This window comes from Acomys russatus, chromosome 8 (genome assembly GCF_903995435.1).
Source record: "Acomys russatus chromosome 8, mAcoRus1.1, whole genome shotgun sequence".
NCBI lineage: Eukaryota > Metazoa > Chordata > Mammalia > Rodentia > Muridae > Acomys > Acomys russatus.
Window position 1 is genome coordinate 5,198,005 of NC_067144.1, and position 19,374 is coordinate 5,217,378.

At 45.0% G+C, this 19,374-nt stretch overlaps 1 protein-coding gene across 1 annotated transcript in view; it reads right to left on the reverse strand.

The window, feature by feature from the left end:
- The window catches only part of Klhl6 (kelch like family member 6), a 42,999-nt gene extending 24,962 nt beyond the window's left edge, over positions 1 to 18,037 (reverse strand). The window contains exons 1-2 of the mRNA XM_051150697.1: positions 17,670 to 18,037; positions 3,221 to 3,386 (exon numbers count right to left, since the gene is read on the reverse strand). Coding sequence (XP_051006654.1) covers positions 3,221 to 3,386; positions 17,670 to 17,956 — 453 coding nt within the window. The 5' untranslated portion in view covers positions 17,957 to 18,037. The remainder of the gene's footprint in view (positions 1 to 3,220; positions 3,387 to 17,669) is intronic.
- Positions 18,038 to 19,374: the final 1,337 nt, after the last annotated feature.

A 19,374-nucleotide genomic window follows, 5' to 3' on the forward strand; every position in this document is an offset into this window, starting at 1 on the left:
GGGATGAGCGACAAAAGGGCATGAAGTTAGTGAGCCCCTCCCTGCCATAAGGAGGGATGGTTTCCTGCCAATCAAAGGGGCTGAACGTGATCACAGAGACAGAATCAGGGGAGTGGTAAGTGACTTGGAGACATCACCAGAAAAATTAACCCTTCTAAAAATGATTGGTCTGGCATCTTCAGGATGCCCACGGAACTGAATGAATGAAATTGACTAAACTGGTGGCAATCTGTCACTCAGAATTCATCAAGGATGCTTTGAAGTGAATTATCTATTTCTTTTCCATACTCCTGTCTTTCGAGACCCTATAGAGCACCCCATGACTCCAGCCTCAGCAGAGCTAATCCCCCTACCAACAGTCTTGAATGCTGAACCCCTCAGAGATGCTTACCTTCTCAGACACTGGGCTTGGTTCCTTCAGTTACCAAACCAACTGTCACACAAGCAGACACCACTTCCACAAGAGCCAAGCTATGCACAAGATTTGACGCTTATTCCTGGTCCCTAGGAATGACCTGGCCTATCCCTGAATTCAGTCTCTTACACATCTAGGCAATGAGACAACATTAACCCAATGGTTCAAGTTTAACAATGTGATTGACCTGGGCAAAGATGGTAACCTAGATGGGGTTCTTGTTATAATTATTGATGCAACTGACATTATCCATATTCTAATTATTTTATGGAGCCAGTGTAATTGTTGCAATCATACTGAAGGAAACACTATTGAATAAAGATAATACACTACTTTAAAATAAAGCACAGCTCTGAAGTCCTCTCTCCTCTGAGACACTGCTTACCTCTCAGTGCTCTCCTTTCACAGCCAGCACAAAGTGCTTGTCACACAATATCTTGATCCCCCACCCCCATTTAGACAGCATCACCTGAAAGCTGAGTGGTGTGATGGCAAGCAGTAGTTTCTCCAATCAGAAAACCCAGTTTCAAATCACAGCACTTTCGGTCATGCTCTCTGTTGCCTTAGTTTCTTGCCCTGGTCATACTCAGATCAAATGTTGTGTGGAGGAAGCACGAGCTGCACCACTGGCTCTAAGTGGGCTGCTACACCTGACGGCCACTGTGCTGCAGTCAGATAACAAGTGTAGAACCAGGCACCACACTCCCTGCCTCATCCGGCAAAGTGGGCAGTGCTTCATCTCATCACCTGCCACTAAATGTCCAAAGGAGCATCTTCTGCCCTTCAGGTAAGCTTGCTCGGCATGTGTGCCTCTTTGTGTCCTTGTAGACGTGTGTGTATGTGTGTGTGTGTGTGTGTGTGTGTGTGTGTGTGTGTGTATCTGTCTATCTGTCTGTGTATCTTTGTCTCTCTATGTCTTTGTGTATATGTCTGTCTATGTTTAATACTCATAGCCAGCCAAAATCATATAAAAGGAGAAAAACCAGAGCACAAAAAACTATTTATCTCTATACTTAGCCTCCTACAAATCTTTTTAGTCATTACATTTTCTGCAACCGAAATAATTATATTCTACATTATGTTTGAAGCCACACTAATTCCAACACTTATTATTATCACACGATGGGGGAATCAAACAGAACGACTGAACGCAGAATCATACTTTCTTTTTTATACCCTAGTAGGCTCCATCCCACTCCTCATCGCTCTAATCATAATTCACAACTCAATAGGAACCCTGACCTTCATCATCTTAACACTCAACAGCCAAACCCTTCATGCCACATGGTCAAGTGACATTTTATGACTAGCATGCATATTAGCATTCCTAATTAAAATACCACTATACGGCGTGCACCTCTGACTCCCCAAAGCCCACGTAGAGGTCCCTATCGCACGGTCTATAGTACTGGCAGCCATCTTACTAAAGCTAGGAGGCTACGGCATGATACGTATCTCCATCCTACTAGATCCCGTAACAAAATCTATGTCATACCCATTTATCATCTTGTCCTTATGAGGAATAATCATAACTAGCTCAATCGGCTTACGACAAACAGACTTAAAATCCCTAATTGCTTACTCCTCAGTCAGCCACGTAGCACTAGTCATCGCATCAATTATAATTCAAACACCATGAAGCTTCATAGGAGCAATAACCCTTATAATTGCCCACGGATTAACCTCATCACTCATGTTCTGCCTAGCAAACTCAAACTACGAACGAACTCACAGTCGAACTCTAATACTAGCTCGAAGCCTCCAAGCAATCTTCCCACTTACGGCAGTCTGATGAATCCTAGCAAGCCTAGCAAACCTAGCCCTATCCCCCTCAATCAACCTCATCGGAGAACTACTAATTACCATATCACTATTTTCCTGATCCAACCTATCAATAATTCTTGTAGGAGTCAATATTATTATTACAGCCCTATACTCACTTTACATAATTATCATGACCCAACGAGGAAAACTTAATTATCACATCATAAATCTCCAACCCTCACATACTCGAGAACTCACCCTGATATCTCTACACATCACACCACTAATTCTCCTAACCATTAAACCTCAGCTAATTTTAGGAAACATATGTAGATATAGTTTAAAAAAACCTTAGACTGTGAATCTAACAATAGAAGATCCAAACCCTTCTTATCTACCGAGAAAGAAAACAAGAACTGCTAATTCATGTAACCATATCTAAACATATGGCTTTCTTACTTTTATAGGATAGTAGAAATCCATTGGTCTTAGGAACCAAAAACTTGGTGCAACTCCAAATAAAAGTAATAAATTTTATTGCCCCCTTAATCCTTCTAACTCTTTTAACCCTCACACTACCGACTCTATTATCCTTAACACATTTAACAAAACATATCAACTTTCCTAACTATGTAACCTCGTGTATTAAACATGCATTCTTAATTAGTCTAGCACCTCTAATCATTCTACTTCACTGCAACATTGAATCAATAATCTCTAGTTGACACTGAATAACTATCAACACAATCAACCTGTCGGTCAACTTTAAAATTGACTTTTTCTCTACCCTATTTTTATCCGTATCTCTTTATCTCTCTGTCTTTGAGTCTCTGTCTCTGAGTTTCTATCTCTGTCTCTCTGTCTGTGTCTGTCTGTCTGTCTGTCTGTCTGTCTCTCTCTCTCTCTCTCTCTGTCTCTGTGTGTGTGTGTGTGTGTGTGTGTGTGTCCCAGATACACCTCTGGAAGCCACCCTAAGCAGGCCTCTGGGGGCTCCCTGCCTTCACTCACTTCCAAGGGCACAAAACATGTTTGTTCACATACCTGGAAAAGATTGGCAGCCTCCAGAACCCGCTGCACATTCTGCTTGGTGATCAGAGCCTTGCTTGTGTATGTGTAGTTCAGCAGAGTGTGCATGGTCTCAGCGTCCACCCCTTTGATAACGATCCTTTTCTCGTACTTCTCCTTCAAGTCATTGCAGAACATTGCCCTGGAAGAGAGACCTGTGATGTGAGTCCTTCCAGATCCCCTTCTGGCGTCATCTGCCCCCTGCAACAGTGAAGTCCCAAGGTCAGGACCTGAACTGAGTGCCAACATAGAAACAGAATCATTTGACTTGCTGGCTTCTTGCAATCTTCCCCCTTTTGTTCTTTGTCCCTCCTCGAATATACTAACTCAATGTGTGACACGAAGAAAAGTTCTTAAACGAAGCCACTGTATTTCAAGGGGGCACATTATTAGTCTCTCTGAGATCCTCTGCACTCTTAACTGAGCTGTCACTTCTAGATGTGGCTTCTGAATTCTCGTGCAGACTCACATGCAGTGGATGACGTCTAGGCCGGCTTAGGCCACATCTGGAGTCCCCCTAGGAAGTAGGAGAGTTAGGGAAGCCGAGAGCAGTACATGGCAGAGACAAAGCCACATAAGAGCATGATAGGGAAAGTCGCTCAGCCCAGCCCTGTGGGGACATGGTACCACAGACAGCCTGGTTACCCAGGAGCCCGGGAGAAAGCCGACAGGAAGCACTGGATGATGGCCATGGCAGGCAGAAGCAAGGCTGGAGTCCAGACAAGGCTTGGACTCACTCACTCCATAGCGTAAATGAGAAAACACAAATCAAGCCACATTTAATGGCTATTGGTAAATCCCTACCTTCCTCCTCCCAAATAATTCTGTTTAAGGAATAAGATAATAGGAGGCTGGAAAGATGGCTCAGAGGTTAAAAGCACTGACTGCTCTTGCAGAGGTCATGAGTTCAATTCCCAGCAACCACATGGTGGCTCACAACCATCTCTGAGGCGATTTGATTTCCTCTTCTGGTCTGCAGGTGTACATGCAGGCAGAGCATTGCATACATAATAAATAAATAAATAAGATAATATATACCAGAAAAACTCATACAAGTGAGATATTCCAAGACCAGATCAGGGGAATTTTAACTGGTGAGAGACATGGGGATGGGTGGATGAATTAGTTACATTTCTTGTTGCTACCACCAAACACTTAACCGAAGGCCCTTAAGGAAAGAGGCACAGGCCACGAGGAGGGGGAAAGGCACAGCAGCAAGGACAGCTGTGGCAGCTGGAGTGAGACAGCTTCCTTGCATTTTCACATCAGAAAGCAGAGCTAGGACAGGAAGCAGAGCTGGGCTGAAAGCATCGAGCCCTGCTCCCAGAGACTCACTTCCTCAGCTAGGTCCCACATCCTCCCCACAGAGCACCACCAACTAGGACCTAAGTGTTCAAACACACGAGCATGCTAGGGACAATTTACATCCAAACTCGGAGGGTAGGTCATACACCACCTCAGCCTTTAGCTTGCCAGCTGTGTCCTGGTCTCCATCAGGTCCCCTGGGTCAGATTTCTGCATGTTGCCCACCCTTCATCTACAGCAAAGGCAGAGCTAGGATTCCATTAACAGTGATCTAAGAACAATCACTCCATAACTGTTTATATAAGAGGATGGGGGCGCTTAAGAGAAATATATTTCCCTCCAGGGCTCTGTGCACATTTGGCTCCCAAAGTCCCAGCATTTCCTTGCTCTCCTCTGACATGTTGTCACTGCCCTTGGCCATGAGCACCATGTTGAACACAAATAAGGTGTAATTAAAGCTAAGCCTACAAAATCTTCATTGGCTGAATTCCCAAGCAGCTGTTGCTATCCTCTGAGACCCATAGATACACATGGACACATTTTGGTCTCCATGGATGATCAGCCACAGAAGAGATACTATAAGCTAGGACCTAGGGCCCTGGAGCCTAACAAAATATAATACTCATGAAAATCAGTGGGATACAAAGTCTGACTCTGGGGGATTGACTCAGCATCAACATTGAGTGCACTAGACCAGGTTCTGTTCTCTGACTGCACAGCTGGTTTGGTCCTTGGCAATTCACCTCTTAGTGGGGGTAATGGGGATACGAGGGGGTGAGGTAGGGGTGGAGGTGTGTAGGAACAAAGTATAATGGCACGAGCATATGAAAATATTAGTTTGGTGCGGTGGTGGCACACGTCTGCCATCCCAGCACACAGGTGAAGGCAGGAAGATGAGGAGCTCAAGAATAAGCACCCTCCACTATACAGCAAATTCAAAGTCAGCCTGCGCTAAACAAGGCCATCTCAAAAAAAAAAAGACAAAAGGGATGGATGGAAACGCCATAATGAAAGCCACTCTTTGTATGTTCACTTCAAGTAATAAGAATAATTAAAAATAATAACCAGTTGTGGGGGGGGGGGGTACCTGCAAGTAGGATATGCCAAACAAGCAGAGGTAAGAGGATTGGGAGTCCAAGGCCAGCCCAGGATACACATGTTTCTGGGTTTTTAGGCTAGATGTGATGGCATATGTTTTTAGTGATGGCATTTGCCTTTGAGAGGCAGAGGCAGGCAAATCTCTGTGAGTTTGATGCTTGCCTATCACACACACACATACACACACATAAACATATACACACACATAAACATACACACATACACACACACACACACACACACACACGAAGAAAATAAATGAAAAAAGAGAAGAAGAGGAGGAGGAGGAGGAAAGAGGACTGACGACTGGTGAGATGACTCAGTGGGTAAAGATGCCTATCACCAAATATGATGGCAGGAGTTCAGTCCCCAGGACCCATATGGTAGAAAGAGATAACCAACTCCCAGAACTTGTCCTATGACCTCCATACATGCACCCACACACATCTTCTCCCATGCTTTCACCTCTCTCAATAAAAAAAATAAAAATAAAAAGAATAAAAAACTTACCCTTTAGCATATGTGAAATGTTACATAGTAAAAAGTAGAAAGATATAGACAAACTTTGCATAAGATCCTTATTTTAAAACAAAACCCGTATCAGAGCGGTAAAGCCAGTTGCCCAATACAGTGAATCAATGATTCCTCAGTGCAAAGCCTGAGTCACTCAGCACTCCTCTCACCATAGCCATGGACATAGCCACAGGCCCACGACTAGCCTAGATGATGCCCAGATGAAAACATTCTGCCGGGGCCACACAGCTCTCCAGTGTCCGTGGGGGGGGGGGGTCCCTTGATAGAGGTCCCTCCTCAAATGTCATTTATTCAAAGATGCTATCCCTCAGTCTGTAGCCAGACTGAAGTCACCACTCCACATTTACTTCCTTTACTCTCCCTTGTAGAGCTCTCACAACCTGACCCTATACCAAATGAACAAAACGAACTGACTGTCCCAGTCCCTGGGCCCCCAGTGCCTAGAGCAATGCTTCAGATGCACTGGAAAGTCTGTCTCTAGAGAAGACGAGTAAGTGAGTGAACCAGGGAGCAGATGGTCTTTTAGAAATCCTTACAATTGCTTCTTGTTGGTCATCTGTCACTCCAAAAAATTGTCAGACATCCTGTAGAGGATGAGGAGGAGCCCTGCTTCCCACTAAAAAAAATTCCTATCATAAATGCAGGGCCTGGAATTTGAAAAAGATGAATCTCTACAAGCTTTCACCCATTCCAACTGACCTATGATTTACTCTCTCCTACAACACCCCTGCCTCAGAGCTCTCTGCCTCAAGACCAATCCACCTCTACTGTCATGTGCATTTTTAATTTATTTATGTATTCACTTTACATCCCAATCTAGCCCCCTCCCTCCCCTTCTGCAGGTCCCACTCTCTCTTCCTCTCCCCATATCCCCCTCTCCCTCTATTGTCCTTTATTCTTCAGAAAAGGGGAGCTCCTCCCGCTACCAACCCACCCCACCTCATCAAGTCACACCAGGACTGAGCAATCATCTTCCCCTGTGGCCTACCAAGGCAGCCCTACCAGGGGGAATAAATCAAAAAGCAGGCAACAGAGTCCATGTCAGAGACAGCCCCTACTCCCCTTACTGGGAGACCCACATGAAGCCGGAGCTGGCCATCAACTGCATCTGTGTAGAGAGCCTAGGTCCAGTTCATGTGTGGTCCTTGGTTAGGTGATTCAGTCTCTGCAAGCCCCTCTGGGTTCCAGTTAGTTGGCTTTGTTGGTCTCCCTGTGGAGCTCCTTTCTAGCCTTTTAACCTGTGCCTGTCCCTATTTAGTTCCCTGCTCATCCCTTCCCCATCCTCTTCACACCAAGAATTAAATTGTCTCTTTCACTAAGATATTCTGTGTTACGGCACTAATGCTAACTGCGAAGTGAGTAAAATTCAACTCTAGAATACAAGGATCTGTCTGCAGATGGCACAGAATTACAGCCAGCAATTCCAGTGCTCAGGAAATAGAAGCAGGAGGATTTGAAGATCAACATCAACCTGAGATAACTATCAAGAATCTATTTCTCTCTCTCTCTCTCTCTCTCTCTCTCTCTCTCTCTCTCTCTCTCTCTCTCTCTCTCTCTCTGTGTGTGTGTGTGTGTGTGTGTGTGTGTGTGTGTGTTCACATGTATGCAATTAGGTGAAGACATTCTTTTCAATTTCATCATGTGATACATAATAAGAAGGGTTAGTAAGAAAGTTATGGTTCCAGTGTAGTTATTCAAAGGGGTTTCCATTGCAAAAGATCAGGGAGTCGGCAAATCCAAATGTGATGAAAGACAGCATGGCTTTGCAGTCTATGGCAGCCAAAAACTCTAAGCTGCAGGCACCAAAAACTTCCACCTTCCATTTCCCAAGCTAATTCTTGTTGTTTATTTCTTTATAAGTTAATCCATTTATTTATTTTAATATGTGGGTGTTTTGTCTATACGTATGATGTGCACTATATGCACTTGTTGCCCAAGGAGGGCAGAAGAACATCAGATGCCCTGGAACTGTCTGAGAGCTGCCATCTGGGTACTGGGAATTGAACTCAGGTTCTTGGAAAGAGCAGCCAGTGCTCTTACCTGCTGAGCCATCTCTTCAGCCCCTCCCCCAAGCCAATTGGAATCAAAGAAAGCATGCACACATTCATCAGTCCAGGTTCTGGTCTCTAGTCATTCTCCAAATCCTATTATATCACCTCTCACCATAACTAGAGTCATGCTTACATGCTCAGCCTCAAGTACAGCACGCTCATGGCATGAGTCACAATGTAAGCTCCAAGGCTAGCCCACATCTGAATACTGTGTGTGCCTGCTAAGCTCACAGAACACTGAATTTCACCAAGCCTCAATCAAATGAGTTACAAATCTTTGGCAATGGAGACAATTAGAAGCATCTTATTAGACTTTATGCTGGCTCTCATGATTCTTTAGCAAACCAAAATTAAAAAAAAAAAAATCCTTCCCTAATCCAAGCATGATAGCACATATCTATAATCCCAGCACCAAGAGACTGAAGCTGGAGGGGCATACATTTAAGGCAAGCCTGGGCTACTGTCGTGGTTACTTTTCCATTGATGTGTTATAAACCCCATGACCAAAGCAATGGATATAAGTTTATCGGGGGCTTAGAAGGTGAGTCCATAGCCATTACGGCAGGGAGCACGGCAGCAAACCCACAGGCATGGCACAGGACAGCAGTATTGAGAGCCTACATCGTAATTAGCAAGCATGAAATGGAGAGAGGAATGGTATGGGCTTTTGACATCTCAGAGCCAACCCCGGTGACCTAAGCTCTCCAATAAGGCCACAGCTCCTAATTCTTCCCAAAACAGTCCCATCAAGTGGAGATAAAGCATTCAAATATTTGAGCCTATGGGAATATTCTCATTCAAACTACCACAGGTACATAGTGAGAAGCTGTTTGGAAAAAAAATCTCCTAACGCAGGCCCCTTCGGCTCCCACCTAACAAGAAAACATAATCAAGATCAAGGTTAAGAAGGGCTAGGGCTAGGACTAGGACAGGTATGTGCCTGGAAATCCGTGTTTGTTTTTCCTGTGGAAGTTCCCTTCTATCTTTTGAGCCCAGCGCTCCCAGGAACCCATCTGGCCTAGGGATACTTCACAAAGAAAGAGAGACAGCCACCTCTTCTTCCCAGCCTGGAAAACTTGTGCCTCGGCCTCTTACGTCTCCAGCTGATAGTCTCACAAGAGGCACTGCAGCCTGCACTCAGGTAGCACAGTTCAGTGGACCTCAGAGTTTCCATAGACAGCCTGACATAGAAACATTATTAATAATAAGCAATGTGATATTTTGTTCTTGTCTGTTGTGTGCATGCAAATCTCTCACACCTGGAAGAGTGCCTTCTGCTATGGTTCCCCCCCCCCCCCCCCACCCCGCCCAAGGGTTTGTGTGTTCTAAGCTTGGTCCTTAATGTTGCAGTGCTGGGACCGTTCAAAAACCAAGCACAAGGCAGCTGGCCTCTTAGGGTGCCACCATCGAAAGAACCAACTTGGTTCTCAGGGACACTGCTCAGTTGTCAAAAAAAGGGTTATGTGAAAGAGGAAGACTGGCCCCATCCCCCACAGCTCTCTGGTTTCTTGTCTCACCATGGGACCTTGCTTCCCACACACTCCCACCGTCGTAGCATCTATTAAGTGGCTGTTAAGGTGAGAACCAGGACAATGCTAGCATCATGCCTTTTAACCTTGAGAACTACAAAACCCTTTCTTCTTCTTCTTCTTCTTCTTCTTCTCCTCCTCCTCCTCCTCCTCCTTCTCTTCTTCCTTCTCCTTCTCTTCCTCCTCCTCTTCTTCTTCTCTTCTTCTCCTCCTCTTCCTTCTCCTCCTCTTCCTCCTCTTCTTCTTTTCTCTCCTCTTCTCTTCTCCTCCTCCTTCTCCTCCTCCCCTCCTCTCCTCCTCCTCTCTTCTCTCTTCTTCTTCTTCTTCTTCTTCTTCTTCTTCTTCTTCTTCTTCTTCTTCTTCTAGTTCCCAGGCTCAGATATTGTTATAGTAATAAAACTAACAAATCTTCAGAGTATCATTTGGAAGTTCACAGGCATCTTTCTTTCTATTACAGACATATACATTTTTTTTTACATATACATTGGACAACACTCCACATTTTTCTCTTGAGCTTGAAGTCAAGTTGTTTAACACCGTCAGCCAATGAACAAGCATTTGAGTTAAAGTTATAGAGGAGCTATAAACTGAGTGTTCTCTCCACTGACTTTAAACAGCATCCGGCCCTAAAAGCGTATCTGTTTGCCAACCTCTGGCTTGTGTTGACCCCTCCTCAAGTCACCAAACATGGCTTTGAGGAAGCAGAAGTTGGTTTGCTTGCTGTGCACCCAGAACCCTCAAAACCCCACTAGGGCATTACTGGTAATTCAGCAAGCCATGAGACTCTGGTCACTCAACTCTGTGGCAGAAAGGCTTGTTCTATCCTACAAGATCAGACCCAATGAAACATAACAACAAATACAGCGTCCTGACTCTGTGATGATCCAGACACAGATGTAATGGCCGTTCTTGTTTCCTTGCTCAGTATTATTCTTAAAGTGGCTGTTAAGGAACACCCAGGCCTCCCGTTGTGAGCCACCTCTCCTGCTACACTGTATTAAATGTCTGTGTGAAACTAGCCTCACTTGTTGGGCCAGAGGCGAACATGACCCAAGTCATATGGTACATCCCCCAAGCCTTAGTGATCAGTTAGGGACGAGCTCAGGACAAAGTGAGTCTAAGCAGCACCAGTGGCAGAACTTTCTCTGGAACTCCTACTATGAGACGTTGGCTTCCCATTGAAATTGATACCCACACTGACAGTCTAGGCCAAGAAGATCTACCTACTCCACTCCACACTCAGACCTACACTCTAACTGCTATGAGCATAAGTAACCCCGAACCACCATATGACCTCGCACTGGTACATGTGATGAGGACATACTGTCTAACAATGTGTGCCATCAGACCTGCACGTGCTGCCGCTGACCCTGTGCCCTCCTGCCTGAGCTACGATGTTATGCATATGGTGGTTATCACTTAACTCGATTTGCCTTTAGGTTTATGCATCCCACACTCCCCCCCCCCCTGGAAATGAAGCCTGGCTGCCCTTAAATCAGTGGTTTTCAACATGTGGGTTCAGCCCCTTGCAGGAATCAAATGATCTTTTCACAGGGGTTGCCTAAAGCAATAGAAAAAAAAAACAGGTGTTTTACATCATGGTTCGTAATAGCAGCAACGTTACAGCTATGAATTTTATGGCTGGGGGCCACCACTACATGAGGAACTGTATTAAAGGGTCACGGCCTTAGGACGGCTGAGAAACACTGCCCTAACCAAATACCATGTGCCTCCCAGACTGTTTCCTTGAGGTCTGTCTTTGAGTGTCACTTCCGTATTAGGTCAGAAGCAGGGTGAGCGTTGGCGCTTAATGCCCACAGCCACACTCTGACCCTAGGCATCCCATATCATTTTTTTTTTCTCTTCTGAGCATGTTCCATCCCAATTCATCTGGGACCCCCAGCTGCTCACTCTGATGGCCACATCATTATCTCGCAGTTACAGGTCAGCCTCTCTAACTTGACTGAACATTCCCTGGTTCTAACCGCTTAGAGTCCTGCACACAGACTTTGCTCTCCATCTTCATTGTAAGACAGTCACATTGCCCCTACTGCGGAACACAGTGCTGGTCATATGTGTGTTCTAGAGTGCTCCCTCTGCTAGCTTCCAGACTGATCTGGACCACAAGCCTGGGATTTGGTTTCTGTGGTACAGAAGCCAGCGGGTAAGAGGCACTGCTGGCCACTGGGCACTTCTGCCAGAGAGCAACAGCAGAGTGAGAGGAAGAGGAGGAGGGGAGAGGAAGAGGAGGAAGAGGGAAAGTTGTGTAGGTTTCCTTTGTGCACAGATGCCAAGGCTGGGGCTCTGACCAGCATCTATGACACTTGCCAGGCCACATTCCCTGAATCAGTACCCAGGGAAAGAATCTCTACTTCCAGTTGGTCCTGCCTCTCCTCCCTGGTGGAGAACTCCTGTGGTCCAAGGACAATAACTTCTTAATGTCTGTGCCTAGAAGAACGGACAGCACATTTAAATGTTAATAAAAGACTTCTGGATAATTTTCTGTAAATGTATAGGTCAATACATAAGAACATTCAGCTCGTATTTATTAGTCTTTAATATTTCTCCTTTCTCCCAAATTTGCCTTAACAAATGTGGCCTACTTGTGTAATAGAACCCAGGCATTAAAAACAACAATAGGATTACTTACTGTGGTAGGTATAAGAAAATCTATAAATATAAAGGCAGGCTTCTGTACAGGAGGATTCTGGGTAACTATAAACTAAAACAGCTAAGTAGTAACATTGTGGAAGAAGGGAGATGGCAGAGCAGAGGGATGCTAGTAAAATGAAAGGAGCATTTTCTTAACCACAACAGTACTCTTCCTGACATAGAAACACCATTGATATTTAAAGGAGCATTTTCTTAGCCACAACAGTACTCTTCCTGACATAGAAACACCATTGGTATTTAAAGACAATAGAAAAAAGAAAGTTGTTTATGGGAAGGAAGCTTCTAGATCTGCTAGGTCGTTATTTAAATCACCTGACTGGATTGAGAGGTCAACCAACCACAGCCAATGGGCCAACCAACCACAGCCAATGGGCCAACCACATTGTCCCATGGGACAATGATATCCCTTCCCTTCCCCCATTTTTGAAGACAAAGTTTCAGCAGTGCCCGTTAATGTATGTGTTGAGCAATTGGCTCCTTTACTGAGCCTTCAGGCCAGTCAGCTGTTGTTGACTAAAAAAAAGATCCATCTGCTGTAGACACCAGGTATACATGTGACAGAGAGTATATTTTATTTTTAAAAAACCAAAGGAACTTATTACTCCTTTCTCCTGGAGTGTGTGCACGTACACACACACACACAGGCACACAGATACACACACACACACACACACACACACACACACACACACACACACACACACCAGTGTTAAACTAGTGCTGCAAGAACCACTGTATGGGCATAGCACACCTGTGTCCACATGGTCATATGAGTGATCTATTGATTCTACAACTTTCTGAAGCATTTCGGATTTGGTGTGTGTGCATGCCTCTGTGTGTGTGTGTGTGTGTGTGTGTGTGTGTGTGTGTGTGTGTGGTATATAGACCTATGTGTGCATGTATGGAGGCCAGAGGTGGATGTGCGGTGTCTTTCTCTGTTGTTCCATCATACGTTTTGAGATAGTCTCTCTCTGCACCCGGAGCTGACTGAGTGACTAGGCCATCTCTGCCAGGACCGGGATTACAGGTTTGCACTGCCATGCCTAGCTATTTACATGAGACTCGGAACTTGACTTCTTCTGCTTGCACAACAGTTGACCACCGAGCCATCTCCCGAGCCTTCATTTTGGAATTCAAGTGCTCCTTCCGATTTTTCCTATAATGACTGAACGTCACTATTCTCCTCTTTTCTAAAATATACAACAGCTTCCCTACCTTGTGAGAGCCTCTACTCAATCAGTAATGTGAACTGTAGGAGGTCCATCAAGGTTTTACTGACTTTGAACACGTGAGGCTAAAGACCTTGCTATTGCAAATGGCACCAAGGACAAAGGCGTGAGTAATAAAGTCACTGCTTTCACATAGCTCATTATCTGGCCCTGACTGGCCTGGAACTCACTCTGTAGGCCAGGGTGGCCTTGAACTCACAGATAGTTTGCCAACCTCTGGCTCCCAAGTGCTGGGATTAAAGGTGTAAGCCACCATAGGCAGCTCAGTCTGTGTTGAGTTCATCCATCTGGACGATGCCTTCGGGCCACAGATTCACAGAAGACAGGGCCAGGGAGAATGATAGTGTCAATGATTGTCCCTTGCCTGCTAGGACCTTAAGACACGCATCCAATGCCTGTGAGACAAGGCATCTTCTAAGTCTGTGGACCTTTCAAGATGCCAGAACACCCATTCTTCATCTAATCCAGGCCTGGCCCATGTAAGTCATTCCTCAGCATCGGGGCCCTCCCTCAGTACAGCAAATCCTCCCTCCCTTTGAGTGGGACATAGTGACTGAAGCCATTTTCACTCCAGTAGGTCCAGAGGTCTTATGCTTTCTCTGGCCAGGCATCACTAGATAGACCTCAGCCAGTGCATGAACTGTGTGTGAATGCACGCGCGCGCGCTCGTTTGTGTGTGTGTGTGTGTGTGTGTGTGTGTGTGTGTGTGCGTGTCAGAGAGACAAGCACACATGAGAGACTGCCTGTGTAGAAGAACCAAGGCAACTGTGGCTTCCAGTCCTGAGAAATGGCCATGGAACAGTGAGTGACTGAGAGGAGTGACTGAGCAGAAAACTCGAGGGCAGTGGTTCTCAGTCTTCCTAATGCTGCAATTCTTTCATATAGTTCCTCATGCTGTGGTGACCGCCCCCCAACCACAAAATTATTTTCATTGCTACTTCAGGACTGTACTTTTGCTACTGTTATGAATTGTTACGTAACATTTTGGGAGGCAGAGGTTTGCCAAGGGGGTCGCAGCCCACGGGTTAAGAACCCCTGCTCTATTGGTTCGCCTTCAGCTGGGCTCCTCCTGACACAGGCTGAGCGGCCGCCATCTGGACCACTGCCTGACCTCCTTGTCCCTGTATCTTTTCTTAGTTCTTCTCTTCTTTACACATCTCGGGGAGGAGACTTTGGGAATCCAACTCCTGCGCACATAAGGGTCTCTTCACAAATAAGCCAGAGGGAATTTCTGATCACAAACCCTAAGAGATCTGACTTACTGTCACACACAACGTGGTTTTAGGCACAGATTAATAAATGAACTGTTTTACGATCTGCACTCCATGACAAATTACTTGTAAATGTATACCCGCAAGCCTTTGGCTGCAGCTACGGGTACTGGGCCTGAGAGAAGTCAGTTACTCCTGGGTTTACGAAGCCAAGAAGCTAACTTTTAAGGCTGACTACCCTGTGTTCCTTTCTAAGACTTCACACACACACACACACAAAACAATATATTTTTCTCCAACTTCCTCATTCCTCCCAAGACTTTAAAATAGACCCACAAAGGGAAACTCACTGTCTGCGTGACTAATGCTGTCCCTGTTTGGCTGACACATTCCTAATTCCTACCCTAATTCCTATCACTCTTCTAGTGTACAAATAATTCTTGCAAGTGCTTTTCTATGTTGTGTGAAGAGCAGGATCAGCGGGTTGTTGTGGGTTCAACAGCTCCCCTACACTGACAAGGCAAGGGGCTGAGTCTGAGGGAAATCATGTCTCCTCTGTGCCATCGACAGAGATTGCTGATTTCAATCTGCCACAGGGTGATATGATGGCAGATGTCCCATACCTTCCAAAACAAAAGAGACGAAGCAAAGAGGCAGTGAGTCACTGTCAGACCTAGTATTGGTCATTGGCCTTAGGACATAAGTTAGCTTTTATTTTTTAATTTAAGTTAACTGGCATCCTAGACTTCAGCCTCTCATTTATAGGATGAAGATGAGCACAATATTGATGTACACAAAATTTTTAATGGGCTAGGTACCTATGGCACAGGGCCTATCCCACACAAATTTGCTCAACAAACAGAAATAGAGTCCTATCTCCAGAACTGTATCCATTATAAGAGGGAAACTATGTTGTAAATACCTAGATGTAAATTTAAAGGAAGTATAAGACCAGGCAATCTGTCAAGAAAGTCTACATCACAGGCAGACACTTGCACCCATGTGTGCACCAGCTTCTCACGGCCACCTCCTGCCCTGAGGATGAGCAGTGTTTTCTACGTCAGCAAGGAAAGAAGATCTGAGCTAAGGTGCCTTCTGTTTATGAGGAGAAACCAAAGGAACAAAGAAATGGCCTGTCTGATAAGCAGGCAAACACACTTATAAAACTACCAGCTAGTGATAGCAGCTCTCCAATGCCTCACTCAAAACATAAACTGAAAACAAGTGCCCAGGGCCCTTGGGCAAACTGGCTTTCATTCACTCTTGAATGGGAAAGCTAGTGGCCAGTAGAGTGGCAAGATTAGCAGTTTGTTTGTATCAACGCAGTTTTATGACCATGCTTACATTTTACCTAGATATGCTGCCGATAGAGTGAGGCTCCAAACACAGTGACAGCTTGTACAGCAGTTAAAACAAGGGCTTTTGGAATGTGTGGAATCCGTGCTCTAGCAAAGGGCAGGTATGTTATGTGTCGCTTTCATTTCCTCATCTGAAAAAGGGGTGTCTGTCACCTTCATCATGCCAGGGCAGAGTGAAACTAGCGACCGTTGTTTGTGGTATAGAGCAGGCGTGACTTCCTTCACACTCACGTAGCCCCTGGCCTTGTCAACATATGGGAGATTTTTACCCAAAACAACCTGCTGACCCTGTTCTTTGAATCCCAAAGAAAACTTTTCTCCTAGCCACTCCAAATAAAATATAATTTCACACACATACACACACACACACACAGACACACACACACGCACGCATGCACACACAAACACACACACACATGCACTCACACACACATGCACACACACTCCCACACATTTTTCTTATGATACTTTCTTTAAATCCTCAACCATAACTGAGAGGTAGGTAGGAAAATCTCATTAAAAATAGAATGACAGTAATTTTTTTTTTCTAGCTTCCAAAATACCTCCCTCAGCTGCACCGTCCTTACACACTGGTTTCTTGACACGTCCACACTGATATGGACAATGCTTGTCCAGCTGTATTCATAGGAGATTTCAATAAAGATGCTTTGAGCAAATGTGTCTGCCAAGCACCATGCACGACCTTTTCATTAAGAGGATCTTTACAATGGTGATGAGAGAAAACGATCACCATCCCCATTTTCCAGTTGACCAAACAGAACCTCAGAGTACCAGGAAACTCGCCTAAAACCTCATGGCCAGGAAGGGCCCAAATGAAATGGAAGCGGGTGTCTGATCCCAGGTCATTCCACTGTGACACCCCAGGAGCCTTCCACATACAGAGCCTTCTTGTATTGTTTGCTCTCCTTGCGAAAGAGAAACCCCCTAATTTTCAGCTAGTCATCTGGTAACTCCAAGAGCAAGGCCACATTCTTTTTCTCTACTTCCACTGATGAATCATTTTTCTAACACATTAGCTAAACTAAGGAAAGCAAGGGGGGAAAACATCCCCCTGACTAAAGTAATTTCACATCCTTAAAATCCAGGGCATAGTTATACATGTAAAGTTTACTGCAATGACTAAGCCTAGCTTCTAAATGATCCCAGCTTTTCTTTGCCTAAATAAAAAAATCTAAGGTTTGACAGTTTCTTTTCTTATATTTTAAGTTCATAGTTATATGTAACATATAAACATAATATAATATATAACATATATATACTAAATATATATTATAAATATATATAACTATATATTATATATAAGAATGTATATAGCCATAAATGTATCTGCAAAACAAACTAGATTGAGCTCTGACATATACAGACACTGTCTTTGCAATGTGCACGCAGTTTGACTCTGAGTCAAGGCAGGCTGACCTGAAATAGTTGCTGGCCGCAGCAAGCACCACACGATGGCAAGAGAACTCCTGAACGTCCACACACAAGATGACATCTGTCAAAGCGTTTTCCTCTCGGAGGGTCTCCAGGCCGTTCTGAAGAATTAAGGAGAGTCTCGCGTCATCAAACTTTACCTTCTCCCCATTTAATATTTCCACCAAGTCTTCTCTTTTCTGGGAGGATGTGTCTGTAGTGGGTGCTAAGGGTCCTTCCAAACTTCTCTCCACCACATCGCTCATGGCACAGGCACCTCTTTGTGCCGCCATCAACGTCCAGACTAAAGGAGCTGCCAAGTTTTGGGGCAGGTCCCACTGCAGAAGCTGAGCGGATTTCCTGCACAGGCCCTTCCACTTATCACCAGCTGTCACACGTACATAACAGGAAGTCTCACACTTTCTCATCCTGTTACTACAAACGCCAGCCGCTCCTCCTCTTCTTCTTTCTGCGAATTGTCAGGGGCTTAAGAATGTCTCCCAGTGGGAGTGTAGAACAATGATTGGGGAGAGAGAGGGTGGCTCCTCAGAATCTTCAGGGAGTACAATTTAGTCGTCTCCTGCCTCACATCCCTGGGCAGCAAGCCTCTCCTTCTGGTTATGACCTCTTTCCTCACCTGCCTGATTCAACAACCCAAGATGTCAGGGAGACAGTGGGCAAGGAGACTTCTCCATCTCCTACTGGCTGAGCCATTTTTGGAGCCCAACAATCTCCTACCGTCTGAGACACTTCTGGAGCCCAACAACCTCCCTTCCATCAGCACTGCCCATCTCCTGTCATCTTTCCAGTCATGACAGTCATCAATGCCCCCACCCCAAGGAGCATCTCCTCGTTTGAACAAGCCTCTATGAAAGAAAGAGGGAAAATGGTTTCCAGAAACCCATCCCTAGGGTCTCATCTCTGACCTCAGGGTGGGTCAGCACCTACTTGCCCTAGAAAGTCTCAATTCGGCCTGCTCTTACCCAACATTGACCAACCATGTACTTCACTGTCTTTGCAGGTCTGCATTAATTAGAAATAATTGTAATTTAAAGCCAGGACAGTAATTTAAAGTCCAGGACAGTCAAGGCTACACAGAGAAACCCTGTCTCAAAAAAACCATAAAAAAAAATTGTAATTTATTAAAATCCCACTATCCTAGGGTTTTACATGGCTTGATGCATTTTAACCTTTACCAAAATGCAGTGGCATTAGGTAGGCACTTCTTGATTTATAGCTAAGAAAACGAAGGTTCTGCTGAGAGGAGTGGCGGGGCCCGCACTGCAAGCCTTGGCGGGGCCCGCGCTGCAAGCCTTGGCGGGGCCCGCGCTGCAAGCCTCCAAAGCCCGTTTCCTCAAAGAGAACTGACTCCTACAACCTGGTCTCTAACCCTCACAAGGACACATATGTGACACATATGGGACACATATGTGCTCCCACTCCAGATTTAAAAAGAATGTTTTTAAATATGATAAAAATATCAATATCACTATGCAACTTTGCTGTCGTCTTCAATAAGTGTTAAAAAAAATTGTATGCATGCTAAAGAATTGTTTCGAAACAAATTTCTTAGTGATAAAAAGCAAAATAAAACTCTTTCCTCCGATGCAGGAGACTACCAGGGTTGAAATACTATGTTGACTTTAAATCTGTGTCTCCCACAGAGAGAACTGCAGAGATTGCCTCCCATAGACACCGTGGTTCTGTGCAC